The 21,079-nt window shown below is 36.1% G+C and overlaps 1 protein-coding gene across 5 annotated transcripts in view; it reads right to left on the bottom strand.

The window, feature by feature from the left end:
• Positions 1-21,079, bottom strand: part of KIAA0825 (uncharacterized protein KIAA0825 homolog) — a 231,048-nt gene that overhangs the window by 141,882 nt on the left and 68,087 nt on the right. For all 5 annotated transcript variants that reach the window (XM_015280546.4, XM_015280548.3, XM_040655737.2 and 2 more), the window contains exons 6-11: positions 14,779-14,873; positions 12,811-13,038; positions 11,560-11,825; positions 10,172-10,322; positions 5,226-5,416; positions 4,359-4,541 (exon numbers count right to left, since the gene is read on the bottom strand). In XM_015280546.4, coding sequence (XP_015136032.3) covers positions 4,359-4,541; positions 5,226-5,416; positions 10,172-10,322; positions 11,560-11,825; positions 12,811-13,038; positions 14,779-14,873 — 1,114 coding nt within the window. The remainder of the gene's footprint in view (positions 1-4,358; positions 4,542-5,225; positions 5,417-10,171; positions 10,323-11,559; positions 11,826-12,810; positions 13,039-14,778; positions 14,874-21,079) is intronic.

The raw sequence follows: 21,079 nt of genomic DNA, 5'->3' as shown, positions 1-21,079 counted from the left end.
AATAGCTAATGAGTTGGATACAAAGGGTTACAGCAAATGGGGATACATGAGGTAGACTGCCAGTCACTAGCTGAGTTCTGCAGGGCTCAGCTTTGGGGCCAGATCTCTTTAATGTTTTTATAAATGACCTAGATACAGGATTCAGATGCACGCTTAGAAAGTTTGCAGATTGCACCAGATTAGGAGGAGCTGCTGACACCCCTGGGAGTAGATAGGCTTTGCAGACTGATCAAAGAACCACAGAATGTCCTGAGTTGGAAGGAACCCATGAGAACCATTGAGTTCAACTCCTGGCTCCACAGAGGGCCACTCGAAAATCAAGTTTGAGAAGTCTATATGGTCCTTGAGCTCCAGCAGCTCAGGGCCATGCCCGCTGCCTTGTGCAGCCCATTCCATGTCCACCACCAGGGTGCAGACCCTTTCCTTGACCCCCAGCTGCCCCTCCCCTGACACAGCTCCATGCTGTTCCCTCAGGCCCTGTCGCTGTCACACAGAGCAGAGCTCAGCGCAGCCCTCTGCTCCCTGTGAGAAGCTGTTCAGCCTCCTTTGCTCTGTGCTGAGCAAACCCAGAGGCCTCAGCTGCTCCTCACACACGTTGCACCCAAGATCCTTCACCATCTTTGTAGCCCTCCCTTGGATGCTGGCTAATAGCTTGATGCCAACCTACAGGCAGTGCTGGAGGTGAGGCTGCACAGCACAGAGCAGAGGGGGCAGCCCCTCCACTCACCCTGTGGCAGCCCTGGGCCTGCTGCTTTGGGCTCCAGGGCACACTGCAGCCTTATGTTCAACTTGCTGTCATCCAAAACACACAGTTCCCTTTCTGCAGGGCTGCTCTACAGTCTTTTGTCCCCAAGTCTGTAAACCAGAGTTGATCTGCTCCAGGTGCAGAATCCAGCCCTTGCTCTTGTTAAAACTTCATGTAGTTGGTGATTGCCCAGCACTTCAATTTGCCTACATCTCTCTGCAAGGCCTCTCTGCACTTGAGAGAGTCAATGGCTCCTCCCAGTTCAGATCTTGATCTTCAGATCTTCCTGGAAGTGTTCACTGGTAGGTAGGATGGGGCTTTGATCAACCTGATTTAGAAGGAGGCATCTGTGCCCATGGCAGGGGAACTAGAAAGAGACGGTTTTAAAGGTCTTCTTCAAGCCATACCATTTGTGATTCTTTGACTGTAATTGCGAAAGGCCACAAAAAGGACAGAGAAAAACAATACATGGAAAAAATGTGAGTGCTAAAATCTGGTGGCCCAAGATTCATAGGTGAATTTAAGAGCAAGACTAAGCATGCTTATCGTATAGAAAAGACATTCTATGCAAGGGCAGAATGCAGAAGATCTGATTTGAGATATAGGAAAGACAAAACATATACTAGAATCAGTTCAATTTAAGCTTTTTGTTTCTAATCTAAAATATAACAGTGAGTTAGGCTACCTGAAAAATATTGTCTATAATGAAACGTACAATATAAAAGAACTATTTTTATAAGAACTCTCACAGGGTTTTGAAAACAAAATTCCTGAATACAGAGTACATATAAACTATTCATTCTAACATACAGAAAAACAATGCATCATCTCTCTCCTACTTTCAGTTTTAAAGTTATTTTCATAAATATGTAATAAAAGGTAACTTTTAAAATACTATTCTTAAGTAAAATATGTCAGGTTTGTTTGAAATTTGTAGAGCAGTTTGTAGAAATTAAACAAGGTGCTACATCCTACACGTGGCAAATTTTTGATCAAATTTATATATTGAATTTTATATGTGTAAGTTTGAAATCTATATAGTAAAGTATCATAGAATCATAGAATGGCCTGGGTTGAAAAGGACCATAATGATCATCTAGTTTTAACCTCCCTGCTATGTGCAGGGTCGCCAGCCACCAGACCAGGCTGCCCAGAGCCACATCCAGCCTGGTGTTGAATGCCTCCAGGCATGGGGCATCCACAACCTCCTTGGGCAACCTGTTCAAGTGTGTCACCATCCTCTGTGTGAAAAACTTCCTCCTAATATCTAACCTAAACCTCCCTTCTCAGTTTAAAACCACTCCCCCTTGTCCTATCACTATCCACCCCTGTAAACAGTTGAACCTCACCTTTTTATAAGCTCCCTTCGAATACTGGAAGGCCACAATGAGATCTCCCTGAAGCCTTCTCTTCCACAAGCTAAACAAGTCCAGTTCCCTCAACCTTTCTTCATAGGAGGTGTGCTTCAGCCCTTTGATCATCTTAGTAGCCCTCCTCTGGACCTGTTCCAAGAGCTCCATGTCTTTCTTGTACTTGGGGCCCCAGACCTGGACATGGTATTGCAGATGGGGCCTCACAAGAGCTGAGTAAAGGGGGACAATCCCCTCCCCCTCCCTGATGGCCACCCCTTTTTTAATGCAGCCCAAAACATAGTTGGCCTTCCAGGCTGCAAGCCCACACTGCTGCCTCATGATCAGCTTCTCATCCACTAGGACCCTCAAGTTCTTCTTTGCAGGGCTACTCTCAAACAGATCTTCCCTCAGTTTGTATAAATACCTGGGATTGCCCCAGCCCAAGTGCAGCACCCTGCACTGGTCCTTGTTGAATCTCATTAGGTTCACATGGTCCCACTTCTCAAGCCTGTCCAGGTCCCTCTGGATGGCTTCCCTTCTCTCCAGTGTATCGACTGCACCACTGAGCTTGGTGATGTCTGCAAACTTGCTGAGGGTGCACTTGATGCCATTGTCTCTGTCACTCATAAAGCTGCTGAAGAGAACCAGTCCCAAAACTGACCCCTGAGGAACTCCACCCTGACACAGAACCATGAATCACAACCCTTTGGCTGTGACCAGCCAACCAATGCTTAATCCACCAAACAGTCCATCCTTCAAATCCATACCTATTCTATTTAGAGAGAAAGATGTGGTGAGGGACCTCTTGCAGAAGTCCAGGAAGATGACGTCCATCGCCCTTCCCCCGTTCACTGAAGCCATCACTCCATCATAGAAGGCCACCAGTTTGGTCAGGCAAGATCTGCCCTTGGTGAAGCCATGCTGGCTGTCTCAAATCACCCCTTTGTCTTGTATTGCCTTAACAGATCTTCTGGGAGGATCTGGTCTGTCATCTTCCCAGGCACAGAGGTGAGGCTCACCAGCCTGTAGTTCCCTGGGTCTTACCTTCTACCTTTTTTAAAAATGGGAGTAATGTTTCCCTTTTTCCAGTCACTGGGGACTTCACCAGACAGCCATGATTTTTTGAATATGATGGAGAGTGGCTCAGCAACCACATCAGCCATCTCCCTCAGAACCCTGGGATGGATATCATCTGGCCCCACAGACTTACTTACATACATTCAACTGCATGAGGAGGTCTTGGACATGTTCCACTGTTACAGTGCGATGAAATCTGCTCCACCCACCCTCACTTAGAGGTTCAGGGCCCTGGCAGACACGAGAAGCTGACCTCAAGTGAAGACTGAGGCAAAGCACTCATTAAGTACCTCAGCTTTTTCTATGTCTGAGGAAGCCAGCTCTCCATTACCTTTCATCAGAGGAGGAGCACTCTCCTTGGCCGTCTCCACCTGCCTATGTAACTATAGAACCCCTTCTGATTGTCCTTCACATCCCTGTGAAGGGATGACTCAGACATAATTTCAGTGCAAGCAATGTCTCTTTTTGTTCACATTTACAACCTCTGAAGACTTCACTTTAAAAAGATGGAAATTTCATACTTTTTAATACTCTTTAAATACTCTTTAAGATAAATAGTTAAGATTTGCTGACACTCACTGGTCATACAGCCAGATGACAATTTCAGTAAATTATGTTCCTTTAAATTCTAGCACTCACAAAGTTATTATGGAATGAAAGCAGAACAGAGATCACCTTGAAGCTGAAGGCAGGTAAACCTGAACTAGTAATAAGACAAAATATTTCAACTGTATGAACCACTAAGTCCTTCAAAATCTTTTCAAAGTCCTTAGTTCTATAATAGTAAGCGTTTTTAATTTAATATGAGTGTGTTTCTAACAAAACCTATCTGAAAAGCAGGTTCTAAATTTGGATAAATAATTAATAACATTTTACTGTTTGTGTTACAGAGGAAACGAAATCAGAAAATCAGTGTTATCTTCTGTGTTGTCATCATCAGACAAATGTGCAATTTAAGGATTTGGTCCAAAGCTAACAAAATCCCAGCAGACTTAACAGATCTTTAGACAGTGTCATAAAGATGACTTCAAGACCAAGTCAATAAATAGTCAAAGGTTATAAAATTGTTTCAACAGTGTTCACTGCATTTGTATTTCAACACAATCACCCATCTTCTGATCATCATATCAATGTAAGTTCAAGAACAAATTTTGTCTGAAATGGAATGTTTAATTCATACTCACTCATACAAATCTTTCAGTGGTGAAGTTAAAATAGCTAGCACAGAGAGCATATTATTGCAGTGGCTATGTATTTTATAGATCTTGAGATCCCTGTCTTCATGTGGATTCAGAAATTCCTGGACTGAGCTGCAAACTGACCACAGCATATTTTCAGTGGACATCAAAATTGCTGCAATATCTATTCTGTAGAAAGAAAAAGGGAAAATAATATTACTTAGATGCATCAGAATAGCAGTAGATTTGAGTTAAACAGAGTTCTCTTCTGACAACCAAAAATGCCTGAATTATAGCAGGGACTTGAAATTGCATCTTTCATCAGAGCCTGCTGTAGAAATTCTGAACTCACTATAATGAAAATATGCAGCTCTTTTACAAAAAAGATTTTACTAAAACTAGTCAAAAGGCTTGCAAAATATGGAAAGGTCTTCTTTAAAAGGATGATACTATTAGATGGGAACAACTTACTACATTACAAATAACAAAAATTAATTTAGCTTTATTTATGATAAAAATAAAAATAAAAATAGAGTATACATACTCCTCATATTTGCAAATCTAATGGGAGTAATAAAGTAATTACAAGCGAACTTAATCTTGAATTTTACAAAACTGTCAGTCAATACATTATTATCTGGAAAATTTTGGAGTCAGTAATTGGTTGCCTGTTGACATTGACTGGCACAGTATTACAGGACTTGAACATACAAAATCCACTAAATTAAAATGATCCTTAAAATATATAAATTATGTCTATCCCCTCCATTGTGTTTATTATCATTTAATTTGAATCACATCAGTGTATAACAGGAAACTAATATTTATGAACTTTAGCCATTAAAAAGTGCACTTTAAATATAAAATAATTACCTGATTTGTGGTGTTCGCTTATAACTAGGACAGGCCTGGGAATATCTGGAGGACAGCACAGCCAAAGATTGCTCTAGCACATCTGTAAGAATCTCCTGGGCTAACTTGGGAGGTAGAATAGTCCATAGATCATGGTGAAGCGCACAGCAGAAGTAATGCCACATCTGGACTGAGAATGAGCATCTTTCACCCTAGCAAAACCACCACACATTCAGTAATAGAAACATACCCTCCAAAATGTCAATTCAGTTTCTGTTGGTCTTATTAATTCAATCTGAAAGGAAATAGCTGAAGTGTTACAGGCATACAGCAACCAAATAAAGGTCCTTGACAAGATGTGAAACATCTTTACTTCAGCTGCAAAACTAGAGCTCTGACATAGAACTAAACTACAACCTACTATATCCCTATTTGACCTACTCTCAAAGCCTACAGAGTTACCACCCCAGTCAATCCATAATATATCTAAGAGTACTTATTTGAATCCATGCATAAATAATTCAACTAATACCTGTTCAGAAAATAGTACTAAGATGAAGTTGAAACAGATAAATGCCTTGAACCTTGTACATTCCAATGGAGTTGAGAAATATTTTAAGGATTTAATGATATTTTTGCATTATCATATACAGAAAATAATATTGTAAGAGTTTGAACAACATTTTTTTCTAAACAAAATAATCTGGTTTCTTTTTAAACATGCTATTTTGGCAGGATACTGGAAGTTGTCACTATTCAGTATTTCACTGCTAGTATATTAGAAATGTAACCTCTGCTGGGGGGCGGTAAATTATGACAAAGTACTGATGAACCTAACTTGTGACCACTGCCTTAGTCATTAAATTTATGATTGATGCAGGCATCTCAAACATCTAATTTAGGAAAAAAAAAAAAAAGAAAAAGAAAAATCATTAAAACATCCACTTTGCCTGTTTCACTAAGATAGAAAAGAAAAATTTACTACAAGTAAGTACAAAGGAAAAGTATGTGCCTAATTTTCTTCACACATAGAGCTAGTGACATCTTAGAACTGTTTTGAAGCATATTCTAACTAATCTCTCTGATACTTAGTACAATAAGCATTAGGCATGTGTTTCTAAATAAGTGAAACAGGATAGTCTTATAATGACCAAAAGTGTATCAGGATCTAAAGAAGTCATAATACAGAATTTCCCTCTCCTTTTATTTGTCTTATATGGAAAAAGTTTAAATATTTTTACAGGTTATATTCAAACACCATTATAAGAACGTATACGCTTAATTCATAACTCAGCTCATAACTTAATAACTTTGCATATATGAAAAGTTAATAATAAATCTACTTAAGTGTGGATTTCTTATATTATCATGATTACTCTCCAGATTAATTCCAGTACAACTTCTCCAGAAGAAAAAAACACACCCTAAACCTATCTTACAGACATTTTACTAGCACTTCCCATAGTTTGCAAAAACTTTTCAGTTCTCACAGAATAAACATGGCAGGTATAAAGTAACTAGTCCTAACAGAAATTAATTCACAACTTTAGCTTATAAAAATAATTCTAACAATTTACACCCCCCCCACCCCCCTCCCCCCCAAAAAAGCAGACTTAACAATCATAAATAAAATTCTAACTGAGCTTTCTAACACCGGGCATTTGTTTTTATAAGTAACAGAACGTTGGCAAGCTTCAGTTTCTAACTATAAACACAAATTATTTTCTTTGCTTTATTTAATTTAAGATGGTAAATTGAATAACACTGTTTTTCTAACATTGTATCACTGCAGAAGCAACAGTTTAACTGAAGATTTAATGGGATTCATTCCCCTTTTCTGACTGTTTTTTCTATTTGTTGCCATTTCTAGGCATTTCTACTGGTAAACATCTGCTATTTTTGCAAGCTTCATATACTACAAACAGATGTGAGCTTTTATTTAGCTTATATATCAGGAAAAAAGCAGCTGCACTTTATTACATAAGCCATTCAAATATTATCTTTGAACAGACAATTCTTTATTCTTCGCCTATTAGAAAACATAAGTTCCTAAAGCTATAGCAGATGTCAGCTACACTAAAAGCTCCATTCCAAAACATAATCTGGAGAGCTGGCACAGTGGCACAGTAGGTGTTCGGTGCACTCTGTTAGAGAGATACTGAACCCAGAGTTTCATTCCCTGACAGTTTAGATTAAGTGCTGTATGGGAATTGTTCTCATAAAGTTCAGTTCAGATCTCACAGTACCACAAAATCTGTCAAAAACTCACTGTTGCATCATAGTGATTAGGACCTCCATATTCAAGTTCTAATTAAAATTCTAATTATAGCAGTTCTTTTGGCTTTGCTTTTAGTTCCAGTTACCACTATTAATTTAGGTGTGTGTCAGAAGGACATATGGTCATGTACTGAAATAGGTTACAGGATGTATTTAAAACACACATTATTCTTATCTTAGCAACATAGAAAAAAATTAATGCTTTGTTTTAAAGGCTGTAATAAACATTTGCTACCAATCTTGTTCTCTCTTGTTACCATAGTAAAAATAAATAAATAACTGGAGATGGAGACTGCAGCTCTGTATAATCAAATACAGATGCCTTCACCCTCTTTCTTCTTTGCATTTTTCTTTGGTTTTCTCTTCTTTCAGGATGACTGCACATCAGGATAAGTCATGTAGTTTTACTTGTCACTGTAGCATTAGTGACTAGTGGGGAATGGAAAGGAAGAATATCACATATTCTTACTAGTACGATTTCACAGAATCACAGAATGTCAGGGATTGGAAGGGACTTCAAAAGATCATGTAGTCCAATCCTCCCGCTGGAGCAGGAACATCTAGATTTGAACATCTTGCATTACTGGGGAAAAATGAATAAGTTCATGTGATCCTGAGATGTAGCCTTGTCATTTAGTTTGTTATTAAGCATGTCATAAAGAACAAGAAAATAAGCATTCCCTAACTTATACAAAACATTCAGCTTAGTTTGTGGGAGAACACGGAAATGTATTTTTTCTTCTATGAAACTGCATTTAGGATTTGCAAATGATTACTGATTTTTTTGAAGTTGCATGTAACACTCAAAAATGGGAGGGCAGAGAGCAAAGGGTAGTGATGGCACCCAAATAAACCAGATTCAAGAACTAGGCTACTACAGAGATGAGCAGAAGGGAAGATGAGTGTAGCTCCCCCTTAAAGAAGCAAGGCTATGATGCTGCTTACAACAAGGAATCCCACAGAGAAAGGCCTGAGATCCACTGATGCATATAAGAGCATGTATGTAGCCTCACTTAGAGAGCAGTGCCTCATTCCCAGCACTCCTTCCCTGCCCCTGATGACTGGCAAGGTCTTCTGGCTGTTGTCCAAGCTACTGGGCTGTGAGCTCAGCAGGATCTGCATGACTCAATAGGAAGAGCCTTGCACTTTCTGCTTAGTTTAGAACTTGGAAGGAACCACCTCTCAGCTAGAAGTTTCAGTAAGATGTTGCCTTTGTAAAAAGCAACAGATTTTAAGCCAACCTCTTTCATTTAAGATGCCTGCGAGAGTCAAACAGAGGCAATAGTTGCTCAGCATCATTTCTCCTAAAGGCATTCTGAGCAGATCACAGCCCACTTTACAGGAAAAAGATTGGTGCAATGACGTAAAGTTACATATTTCCCAACTGAAGCCCTGCAGGTACACGAAGTTGAAACACTAGTTTTCTTCATTCCTTTCTGCATGCCAGTTCTGACTAGGAACTATAAAAATATTCATCTAATTAGTACTCTTTTTTTTTGTTGAGACAGCTATTTGTGATAACTAGGTTTCACCAAGTGGAATAACTGTCACCTGGGATTTATCGGGTCGCCAATAAGCAGACAAAGCACCACACAGACTACCACCAGTTAAGATCAGACCTAAATCAATTGCCAAAAGTCACTCAATTTGTTACTTTCTTATCAGCTCAGGACATCCAAGTTCATGTTCAAACAGAAGTCACATGTTTATTTACTTATCTTTAAGGAAAGCCATTTTCATATCATTAGTTACATTAAGGTCTGTCTCATCACCAGTACAGACATCTGTTAGTGACTCAGTAGCTTTGAATATGATCTATGTAGAATACATATATCACCGTTTTCTCTCATCCAAGAACTATAGAAAATATCTAAAAAAACTCCTCTTTAACAAATAAAAATAAATAAGAAAGTGCTGGACTTCGTCTTCACGAGATTGATAAATTATTATTGTTTGATATATTATAGTTATATGTAGTTATTATTGATAAACAATAATGTAATGCTTCCACTCAATCCTGAAATCACATGAAAATAACTTCAAATTGTGTATATCTACATTTAACTAGGAAATGGAAAAGTCAGTAAATAATAAATAAATTAATTAATATAATAATATATTCACTTTGTCCCTACAGTTTTTTTAGATAATCATTAGAATTACAGTTTAAGAACTGGCCTGCAACTTCAATATGCAGGTGAAATACAACATAGTTAAATTCTGAAGAGAACTATACTGACTGTCTTTTCTTACTACATCCTTCGCTTGCATAAGGTAAAAAGGAAAATCAGTTGAAAACAAAAACCAAAGAATATTTGATTAGATTGATGATTTCTGGGACAAAAATGCCTATCTTCCATTTTCATGTCACACTTACTGTAAGAAGAAGAGTTAAAATGACAATGACTTATTTACTGAGTTTCATATAGGTGTCTTGAACTTGACGCACAATATTTTATTAAGCAAATACCATAAAAAACTATATTTTCATTATTTATCTCATTTTTAATTAATTATTTTCTTTATACCTCATTCCCTCAGAGACGTCTGCCTGCAAAAACAGATATTTCTGAACAGTTAATCCCAACAATCTTTATGTAAAAATGATGCTGATCTTATGCTTCTAGTTAGCCGACAACCAATATAACACATTTGTAAAAAAAGCAGGCATAGTAAACTTAACCTCACACCTCATAAAAAGCTTTGTAGTCATCCCAGTGGTGGCTCTCAGCATCCTGCAAAATGCTTGTAGCACAAACTCTGACGCAGTAGTTCGTAACTTGAAACTGAAGAACATTGATGAATTCCTGATATTGTTGGACAGGCACTAAGAAAAGAGGTCTGTTCAGAGAGAACGATCAAAGAAGCAAAGATTGAAAGGCCATGCAGCAGAAGGTAACAATCCCCAGTGCTGCAAATGCTTTGATTATTAGAAATCAATCATTCATTTCCTTTTCGTCCTGGAGTCTGAATCCAACATTTACTTTTGAAAAAAATTGGTCTTTTTTTCGTCTTTTTTTTTCACAAGTTCTTTAAGCACATCTACTCATCTACAAATTCTCATTTAATGGAGTAACTTGGAAAAATATTACTTCAGACTTTTCTGAAATAGAAGTGAAGGTGTCATTCAGTTACCTAGAGATTCTGTGTTGAAGTATAATTGCATCATCATTAAGTATGATAAAGAAAACATAAACAGAATCTAGTGATTATCTTTGGTAGGTTGTAGGCAAAATTTTTCATAATACATATAAATAGAATTAGTGAGCAACATTTAGGCTCAAACTTCCAATTAACAAAGACAGACTTCATGGATCAGAGGGAAAGTAGCTCAACAGTTCATATGACCCCTTAAAAATCATAGTCCTTGTAAATTTTCTCTGGTTCAGGTGTTTCAACCCCAGAGGCCCAGTTTCTACGTTTATATCACATATGGCTAAAACACATGGGCCAATAAAAACATTCCTAGTATCTTAAGACAAAAAATCCTAAAAGATCAAATAAAATAATTATATTACAGACCACGTCAAATAGTGTCTTTGACTTGAAACTACTGTATCCTTTCTTTCCTATATTTTATTTTGCATGCAATGACAACTAAATTCTAAAAGTAAATTGGATACATTTTTACACATTTCTGAAAAAGTTGATATAGGGAAAAACTTCAGGAATGTACATTTATACATTTATACTCTCAGATTCCTATGTGCCAAATCTGATATTATGAAAACTCAGCTATTAAAGAGGTAAAAAAAAAAAAGGAAATTAAGGCCTTACTCAATTATTTATATGATAGCAGAGTACATTCAGTTCACAGAAGTTATTTAAACTTAATAAATAAAAATTATTGATCTAGGAATCAAATGCAGATCTTACACATAAATAATTTGTTTTGCAATGGCTGCTTTAGATTATTGATAGCTTTGATTCAGGTCTTTTCATAAATAGTACATGTAGAGCTTGTGCTAAAAAATGCGATGCAATTCAGAAAGCTATCATCGTACTGTGTCATCAAAATGGAATTAAGTCCTATATTATTTATATTTGAATTAAACAATCACATGTAAAAGGGACTTACTTTTTGCTGCTTTCTCTCATTAAATTGCTATACATTGTAAAATGCTGGTAGACATATATTGCTGTGGAAAGAGCAGCGTACAAGTTTTGCAGTGGAGCCTTGGAGGGAACGTCTTCACTTTTCTCCTCTAGTCTTGCCAGGACAGCTGTTGCTACTTTGCTGCAAGCCTCTACAAAATTTGCTCTAATTTCCTGAAGAGAATCATCTCTGCATGCCAGAGCCAATGGAAGCAGTGTGTCAAGTTCTCCCATGATGTCAGAACAAAACTGGGAGAAATAAACGTGGCATCAAGTTATTCGTATTCTGACAGCATTGTTTAATTTATACACACTTGGGTCAGATTCTTGAATAATGAAATTGGCATAAAACATAAATACATCAAATGGGCTTTACAAACATTTAATTCTCTTTTACAGTAAGGAAACATTTATCTACAGTAAACGAATTATTACTACATTCCTTTTTGCTTTAAAGCTATGTAATATTTATTGAGGAGAAAAATTAAAATCATTTTATGTTAGTAATGTTCTTCAGTTTGCTTATGACTTCATCAGATGTACATTCAAAACATAAGGTTAATTCCTTGTAAACTAAGATCATTTTCTAAACTAATTCATTTTGGAAAATATACATTTCTTAGTACTGAATTTGAATGCAAACTTATATGTTAGTAAGTTTATATTCTGCTCTCCCTAAAATTATTTTCTCAAAGCTTACATGTTACTTAAGGCAAACCATCAGCACCACCTAAATTTGCTAGAGCAGTTGGCAAGCTTAGTAAGTTCAAAAATGTTCATACAAATGTTCTTTTGGACAAAGTAATTCATTACCATAAATGACCTTTACATCAAATCAAAGAACTCTAAGTTGGCCATATTTTTTGTTATGCTGATTTGTTAAATGGCAAGCCTAAAAATCTAAATACAGGAAACCCCTTCATAGTTATGCTTCCGAGCATTCAGCATTCTCCCACGGAACCATGTGGTAACAGTGTAGGCAGAATGTTTTAAAACTTTTTGGATGAGCAAAAATAATGCCAGCGAAGTTTAAAACTTAATTCTGTCATGTACAGACTACGGGCTATCATATAAAGCTTTGTTCAGCCTCAGATTATAATGCTTCTCACTTTCTTCTTAATTCCACTTATATAAGATATAGAATATTAATGGTACTGCGAATACTTCAAAGTGTAGATGGCAAACAGCCTTGGCATTCTGTCTCCCCTCAAATTTCAGATCATTTGATACCTGCCTTAGCAATTCGTTTTGGTTGCTCCTCCTGTTGGACTGCTCTGCAGGTCTCCCTTATTTGCTGGTTGTTTACAAGACTCATTGCATAGCCTGCAGCTGACGACTGTTCTTGCTGCTCATGTTGAAGAATTTTAGTTGAAAAATCCTGAATTGCTATTGTTATACAGTGTGCCACTGAAGAAGACAGGTCTTTAAATGCATTTCTCCAACCAAAATTCAGTGAAATAGGCTGAAATAATATATATGTTTATTAAATCAATCCAAATTCAATACTGAATGTTATTCTTATTGTCTGAAACTTGCATGAATATGCATAACTGAATTACTTTGAAGAACACTATAATATTTTGAAATCCATTTGAGTAACTTGAAATATAGCTCACTAGCCTCGAAACTATATTAAAAGCAGCATACACAAAATGAATATGCATAATAATATTATATTTGCCATCAAGGTTTTAAGAAAATGAATCTATAAAAAGCCTTGATTAAACACAACTGCTTCTTCATAATCCATGAATTTTTACATTATTTATCATCTTTAATACATACTGAACAAAGTCAAACTTACTTATAACCATTTTCAGTAGTTTAACAAGTAATCCAGAAGTGGATATCTTGTGATAATTCTGTATTTTTCTTGCAACAACCAAATTCTTGTAACAACCAGAATCTACTAACCTCGAATATTAATGATAATGCAGCTAAAGAAGGTGGTTTTAAGCCACACTGAATTTAACTTCTTTAGAGCTGGATGTAGCACAGATTAAAATGTTTAAACAGAGATATCCTGTTTTTAGCAAAAACAGTATTTTACAATGGTTTGTATCAGTTCCTTGCTTTCTGTAAACAGAGGTGTCTGAAATTATCTGAAGTGTTACAGTTGCACAGAAGAAGACATCATAGGACATAGTTACTTTCCTCTAATCTTGCTTTGCATGGCTTGTATAACATATAAAAATGAGAAGTGGCCCACTGAGAACTGCACCACTGCGTGAGAAATATTTTAATGGTGTGAGATGGAATATCAAGATACCTACTATGAGAGCATAGTAGGTGAAAAGAAGTATTCCTGACAACAATGATTTATCATACTTAATTGAAGGACAATGAAAAGGTCTACAACATGGAGTCCTTTCAGCTTTACTCCAATTTAGAAATTGCATCCTCTCTCCATGCCCCTTCCCCAGTCCCAGTACTCAGCTCCAGAAAGCAAAGAGACAGCTACCCACACAACTGTTCTGGCAATTACTCTTATTTTTTTGCTTTATGACTTTTTTTTTTTTTTTTTTCATCCTGGGTCAGGTATAACCCAATCTTCAGAAAGTATTCTTTGTAATCTATAAGATACAGGAATCTCAGCCCACATAATTATTCAAAGTACATTTCAGAAAATCATTCCAGCAGTAAAAATGAGCCGTAAGGAAACTAAATTCCACCACTGCACGGTATCAGACTTGTTAGAACACTCAGGTCCCATAAAATCATCAGTAAAAATTTGTTTAGTAGTAAATGACTACTAAAACTTAATCTTGTACATATATTCTACAAAGCACAGTGCTTACTACACAGTAGTTTGTTGACATCAAAGACGCTGAACATCATGTGAGTAGATGTCTCCACAGACAGCATTATCAAATGCTTAAAACTTAATAGAATTTTAAAATGTTTTTCTGTATTTGACAATATATTTAATATTGAATAAATGCTATCACATTTTAACATTTTTTTCCAGATTGGTTATGAAGTACTTATGATGTTAAATCCATTCTGTTATTAAACCTAAAAAACACCACACAATTCTTCATGAATGCTCTAATTCCACCGTAGCTGAGAGTTTGCACCTAGAATTAATTACAGTATATGAAACTCTGGCAATAGGTGTTTATAATGAATATGGTGTCAGACCACATTGGAGACACAGACAAAGAAAATCCCCTACAAAGTGGAAGGCTCTTTTCATACTCACCTCTTTTACCTGAAGTAACGGTTCAGGAAGCACACTGGCTTCATTTGCTCTAGTTTCTCCTATTAAAAGCTCCCCACTAGCTTTCTTCAGAACTCCTGCACAGTATGATAAAGGGGATCAAAGTTAAGATTAATTCTGTAGAAAAGTCAGCAGCCTACAACACCTTCTGATATATCAATATGAAGCATAAAAAAACTCTGAACAAGATGTAGTGGAATACTAATGTTATGATAAAATCAAATTCAGGTTATACATAGCTCCTTTTATATAACATGGTGAAATCCATTTCAGTCATATTTTATAAAAAAGCACATATAATGTGTAAAATATAGTTTGTTTTGTCATTAATTCATTTTTATACCAATTGTACAGTCGTCTATTCACAGGGAGAACAGATAATGTTAGAGCAGCTGTGCAGAAATTAATTTCTATTATTTGTTCAATAAATAATAATAAAAAAAGCTCACTAATGTATTTTTATAGTTTTTAGTTATTTGGAAAAGCCAATATGAAAAGAATAAAAAGACAGTTAATTAGTACTGTTATTATGAGTAAAATAATGGCCACAAGAAAAAGAACAAGTCATGCTCCTTGAGAAACAGTGGAAAAAAGCTCATTCATAAATCCTGAAGTAATATGAATATTGCCTGGTTTGATAGGGGTGAGTAGATGTCACTTCCATAAGCGTATCAGAATGAATATGAGAATAAAACTAAATAATTTTGTGTTTTTAAAGTCCATTTTCTAGCATAAAGCTGTCAAACAATGTGTAGATATTCTAAATTTCAGTATAACCAATGTTAAACTAAACCGAAGCATTTTCAAGCAATTAGATGTTGTCAAACATTACTAAGTACTAGTAGTTAAGCATAAACTTGGAGGTCTTCATTCACCTGATGCTACTGGTGGTATACTCAGCGGAGGTTTAAAACTCTTCTCCATGTCTACGAAAAATCCAGTATTTGTACACACATGGGATCTCATTTACCTGAAGTGGCTTTTACTTTTCCCCTAAAAAATTCACCCTCTGGAAAATGAACATTCTGCTTTTCATATGCCTATGCAGCATTTTAAAGTTGGGTGGGTTTTTTGTTTTTGTTTTTTGTTTTTTACTTTTTCCATATTCATTTAAATTTACATAAGACAGTAGGAAAAAAAAAAAAAAGATGTCAGCTGTGAAAAATGGAAATTTAATTGGTAGAATACAAAATCAGAAGACACTAACCAGACAATCTAATCTCCCCAGTCATTCAAAGCATGGTGCTACAGACATGGTACTTTCTCCAAAGATTTAACACATATTATGATGAAGTTTCCTACACTTTTCTTCAGATGTTACTTAGAATGAAATAGATTTATCTACATACTTACTAGATATAGCTTCTGATTCTAACAAGAGTAATTCTAATATCTATATATCTCAAACACATATAAAATATTTTGTGGACTTCCTAAAGAAGACCCAATACCAGTCACCTTCTCTTTGCTATTTTTTTGCTTTCTCCAAACCTTATCCAGTTAAAGTTGGCCTTCATCTTGTTCAAATCATCAGGTAAGGCAAGATTCCTTCACACTTTCATTGATCATGGCGCACCAGCTGCAGCCTCCAAAAAGTCTACACACCTCAAGCGCTATGCAGGCTTTCCCTCAAAAATTGTTTCCACAGAGATACACGTAAAACTACTCTCCTGCCGTCCTATCACTTCTACTCTTGTGAGTATCTTGCACTAAACAATCGTGAGAAATAAAAATGCAGCTTTGTTCAAGAAGCTGGAAAAGCCACTACAGTGAAGCTACTCACCCCAAATTAGTTTGCCTTTGCATAAAGGAACACCGACAATTGGAAGGAGGAAGGATCCCTTCCTAGTGAGCTATCAGTTTCTACAAAAATTATTTCACTCTTCACTCAGATTTCAAACTTCAAATTCCATTTGTGTGGAAAGACACAAATTCTTATCACATATATGCTTAGAGGAGAGAATTTGTAGAAAGAACATTTAAAAATGAAAATGTCATGAGAAAGAAAAGATGGAGGCAGAAGGAATAATCAGTTCTTCAGTACTTCCTTCTAAGGTTATATTCTACAACTCCTTTATTATTATAGAAGATTGTATCAATCTATTTAATGTACTTAATTTGTTTTCCAATTTAGTTTTTTTCCATTCTTGTAAGGGTTATGACAGTGAGACCTCTTGCATTGTTAATATAATTCTTTTTCTCCACTATACAAAGTTCTATTAACTTAAATATTCCACTGAATTTTAAAGCTTCCTATTTGCTTTGTAACATTTAGGCTCAGAAGAGGAAGTCACTATGACAGCTCTAACATCAACAAAGAGAAGTTAAGCATCAAGGAAACCGTCGAGGACTGTTCAGTAACTGTGCATAAGGTAACAGTGACACCAAAGCACCTCACTAGATTCATCAGGCTCAGACAGATTTTTTTTGAAGCTACTGGAAATATGTCTTTCAGAAATAGGTAATACCGTTCCACCACAGATATAAATATTTGGAAGAAATAAAACTTATTTTAGATCTAGTAGATTAAAAAGCTTCCTACTTCCTATCTTCAATATTATACTTCTTGTGTATGTGTGTGATATATTAAGCAAATGCTAATAAAACAAATACTGAAAAAGAGCACTGGAAATCAAACTACTTCCTACTGTAAATTCTATCTTCACTTCATATTTATCTGCTGAAAATTAGGTATTTCTCAAAGAAGATACTTGAACATTTTGCTGCAAGATCAAAGCAAAAATCTTTATAACTTCAATGCCTATTAAAAGGACGTCTCTCACAAATTTGATTCTGCACTCCTCTTATTAAACTTTCCAGAAAGGAATATAGACTAAAGGATTTCTTCTGCTGCTGTGAAGGAAAGACCTTTGCAAATCTTCCTGGTCCCCTGAGGCAAAGCTTGTAAACCTAAGGGCTTGACAACTTTGCCCACAGTGTTTTCAAAGAGCTCCACTGGAAAAAGCTTTTCTTGGTACTCATTATCTGATCTGTCCAAAGTTCACCTTTCTCACTGGAATGAAAAAAAGTGAGACATAGATGAAAGTACGTTAGATGTTTTTGATTTTTTAAAAGTCTCAACAAAAAGCTTCTGCAAAGCCAGAGGGAAGAGAAAACTACCTTAAAGATGGGAAGAGAATGCATCTTGGCATGATCCTAAACCCAGATCTTCTGTTTAACCCTTGACGGCCACTGAATGTTCCAGGTTCCTTCAAAGAGAACTGCTCCTGTGATGCTCCATGTACTAGGTATCTCAGAACATCTCAGAGAATTCAACTGACTCTAAAGAGAGAAGCAGACTGTCTCATCACGTGATGAGATACCTGCAGAAGAGATGGCTAAATGTCTTTTCAAGAAAAATAAGAAGTGATTACTCCTTTCATTATCTGAAACCTATAGGGAAGAAAGTAAGGATATGTAAGACTGAGAAGAAATGTTCTGAACTGTTAGAAAAACACTGATACTTTTTCTCAGAAAGAGCGTTAATCTTGTCCAGATGACATGTTAAAGATCAAGGACAAATTCATTAAGAACTTTTCATTATTTTCTCATTTCATTTGATTTGAGAGTAAAATTCAACTCTATGCAGGCAGCAAATACAATGGGTATTTATATTACCTTTTCTTCTTTTAAAATTTTCTTTAGATAATGCAAATATAATTTGAAATCAAGTGCAAAATTCAAGTCTGGCAAAGAAAAGTCAAAAACTAAAATCTGGAAGGACTAGATGGAGAAGACGGAGAAGTTAGAGTGGAAAATGCAATTTATAGATTTTTTTTTCCATCTACAGAAAACAATTTGAAAAAATGAATATTCTGAATATATTCCAGAAGATGACAGATGTAGAACTCTCCAACTGAACACGAAGAACTATCTGTATCACCTAAAAAAATCTCTCTACATCCATCTCCCTACAGAGTTCACTCTGGTTCACTGTTTCCTTTGGTGCTATTGTCTGCCATGGGGTTACCATCAGAGAACACTGGTAGGCAGTACTTCCCTCTAACATCTATTTTCAACCGCCTAAATTGGTCTTCATAGGATTCCATTGTGCACACTGCAAAGAAACTTGTCTTGTTGCCAGCTAGAACTGTGAACTACATGTCTTTCTTTTCTTCACTGTTCTTTTTTTGGTTCACAAGCAACCTCCTACCAAAAGCAGAATCCGCAGAAGAGACTACATCCAAGCGATAATGCAATGAAAAAGTATGAAGAGAAGCCCAGGTGGCCACCTTGCAAATTTCCAATGTGGAAGCCTTCGACCTCTCCGCCCAAGAAGCAGCTATAGTCCTAGTGTAATGAGCTTTACAAACCCTGGGAGCCTCTTTACCCTTAACTACATACGCCTCCCTAATACAATCCCTTAACCATCTAGCTAAGGAACTCTTAGAAGCCATTTGACCCCTCTTAAGACCCCCTAAGAGTACAAACAATCTGTCAGAAGATATGAAATCTTTGATTCTTCTGTGATAAACCCTAAGTGTTCTTCTTACATCCAATTTATGCAGCCATTGCTCTTTGTCATCGCTGGGTTTAGGGAAAAATGAGGGCCAAGAAACCGTCTGATTTAGATAAAACTCAGATGCCATCTTTGGGAATGAAAAAAAAATTAAAAAGATGAACTGTCCAAAGACCCACTTTGTTTCTGATGGAACCTTACACATGTTCTGTATGTCAAGACTGAAGTGCTATGGGATATGCTGAACAAAAATCAACTAAAACTGCCATCGAAACAGCTATATACATAAATGCAACTTTTGACATAAGCATGTGAAAAAAAAATAAATGTTGCATTTCTGTATGAGATACAAACATGAAAAGGCTCTCCTCAACCCTAGAAGTAACCAAAAAGAAAAGGAAGCAGGTACAAAGTTCCAGTCTATGTGTTGTCCGGCAAAACTTCACTTCACTTGGATATTTGCTTACCTTTTATGAATTGGCTAGCTTCTCTTGATTTACTAGCAGGACTACATTCAGAGCACTGATATTTCCAAAACACTTTCACTGCAGTATCTGCAGGTGAGTTTGCATATGCCCAACCTAGCTTTAAACCAGTGAGAGCTAGTACGCTTAACAGCAAGAACCGCACAGTCCCATCTGGGGTAATTTACTCTGCTTCTTATGCTGGTCTGCAGCCTGTGCTGCTTTGTAAACCTGACACTCATACCTGAGTTTATTAAAAGCTACTTTGGACAGATCTACATTATATATTGTTAAATTAAACAAGCTTTATAGTAGTAAGCCTTCTAAAAAAGTACAGAAGATGACCATTACATTTTCTATTCACATACTATGATTTATTCTGCACAAAATAAAGCAAAGATTCTAACCAATTATTCTTATCAATACTCAGTCTCCATCACTTAAAAAATAAAAAAATAAAAAGATTACCCGCCTAACATGGGACATTTATGGAGAAAATGTTAAATCTCTCTTGCTACCAAACAGAACCTGAAATGACTAAGAACATACTTCTCATTCTCCCAGATCAAATCAACTTTTACTTCATCACCAAAACTAATATTTCTGACAACGTGAAGTGAAAATAACAACCTCTAGTCAAGACTTTTTTTTATTTTTCTGGTAATTTTTTTCAGATATTTGTCAGAAATTGAACAAATTTTGTGGATAAAACTTCTTGGTAAGTAAAGGAACACTGAAAACAAAGTTAAGTCTGATGACTTAATGAGCATTGCCTGTAAAAGACCTACTTTCAACTTTTTTTCAGGGTAAGTATAATTTCACATTTTCTTTAGAACAGGTTTCTTACCTGGAACACTACTTCCTATAAACTGACCTAAAATAATAATCCCCTTTCAGATTTGATAGACATGCTATTTAGGGACCAGTTTACTGTAGACATGATTACTGTAAAAGAATGTTTCTCAAAAAGGATGTCTGAACACACTTCTGATGAACAATTCTGAATGTAAGACTTGAAGAAATGCTTCAGAATAAAATCCTTACTACAAATTCTGGGAAGTAAAATATTTATTGTTAACATTGTAGTGATGATGTTCTCTGAATTATTGGAGGTCACATCTTCGGCTCTCAGTAGCTAAGCATGTGAAATCAATTCCCAATTTTAGGGTTTCTCTCTTTTCTAAGGTCTTTTACAAAAAACAAATAAAAAGAACACATAAAATCATTCTTACTGAACGTATAGTCTGTCCTCTAAATTAACTCCGTGAGAAGTTTACTATGACACCTTTTTGTAGGATCAAGGCCATAAAACGTAAAACACAGTGAATAATAATTTACCATTTCTTTAGAACTAATAAAA

This window comes from Gallus gallus, chromosome Z (genome assembly GCF_016699485.2).
Source record: "Gallus gallus isolate bGalGal1 chromosome Z, bGalGal1.mat.broiler.GRCg7b, whole genome shotgun sequence".
Taxonomy (NCBI): domain Eukaryota; kingdom Metazoa; phylum Chordata; class Aves; order Galliformes; family Phasianidae; genus Gallus; species Gallus gallus.
This window is presented reverse-complemented; position numbering and strand designations above follow the sequence as displayed.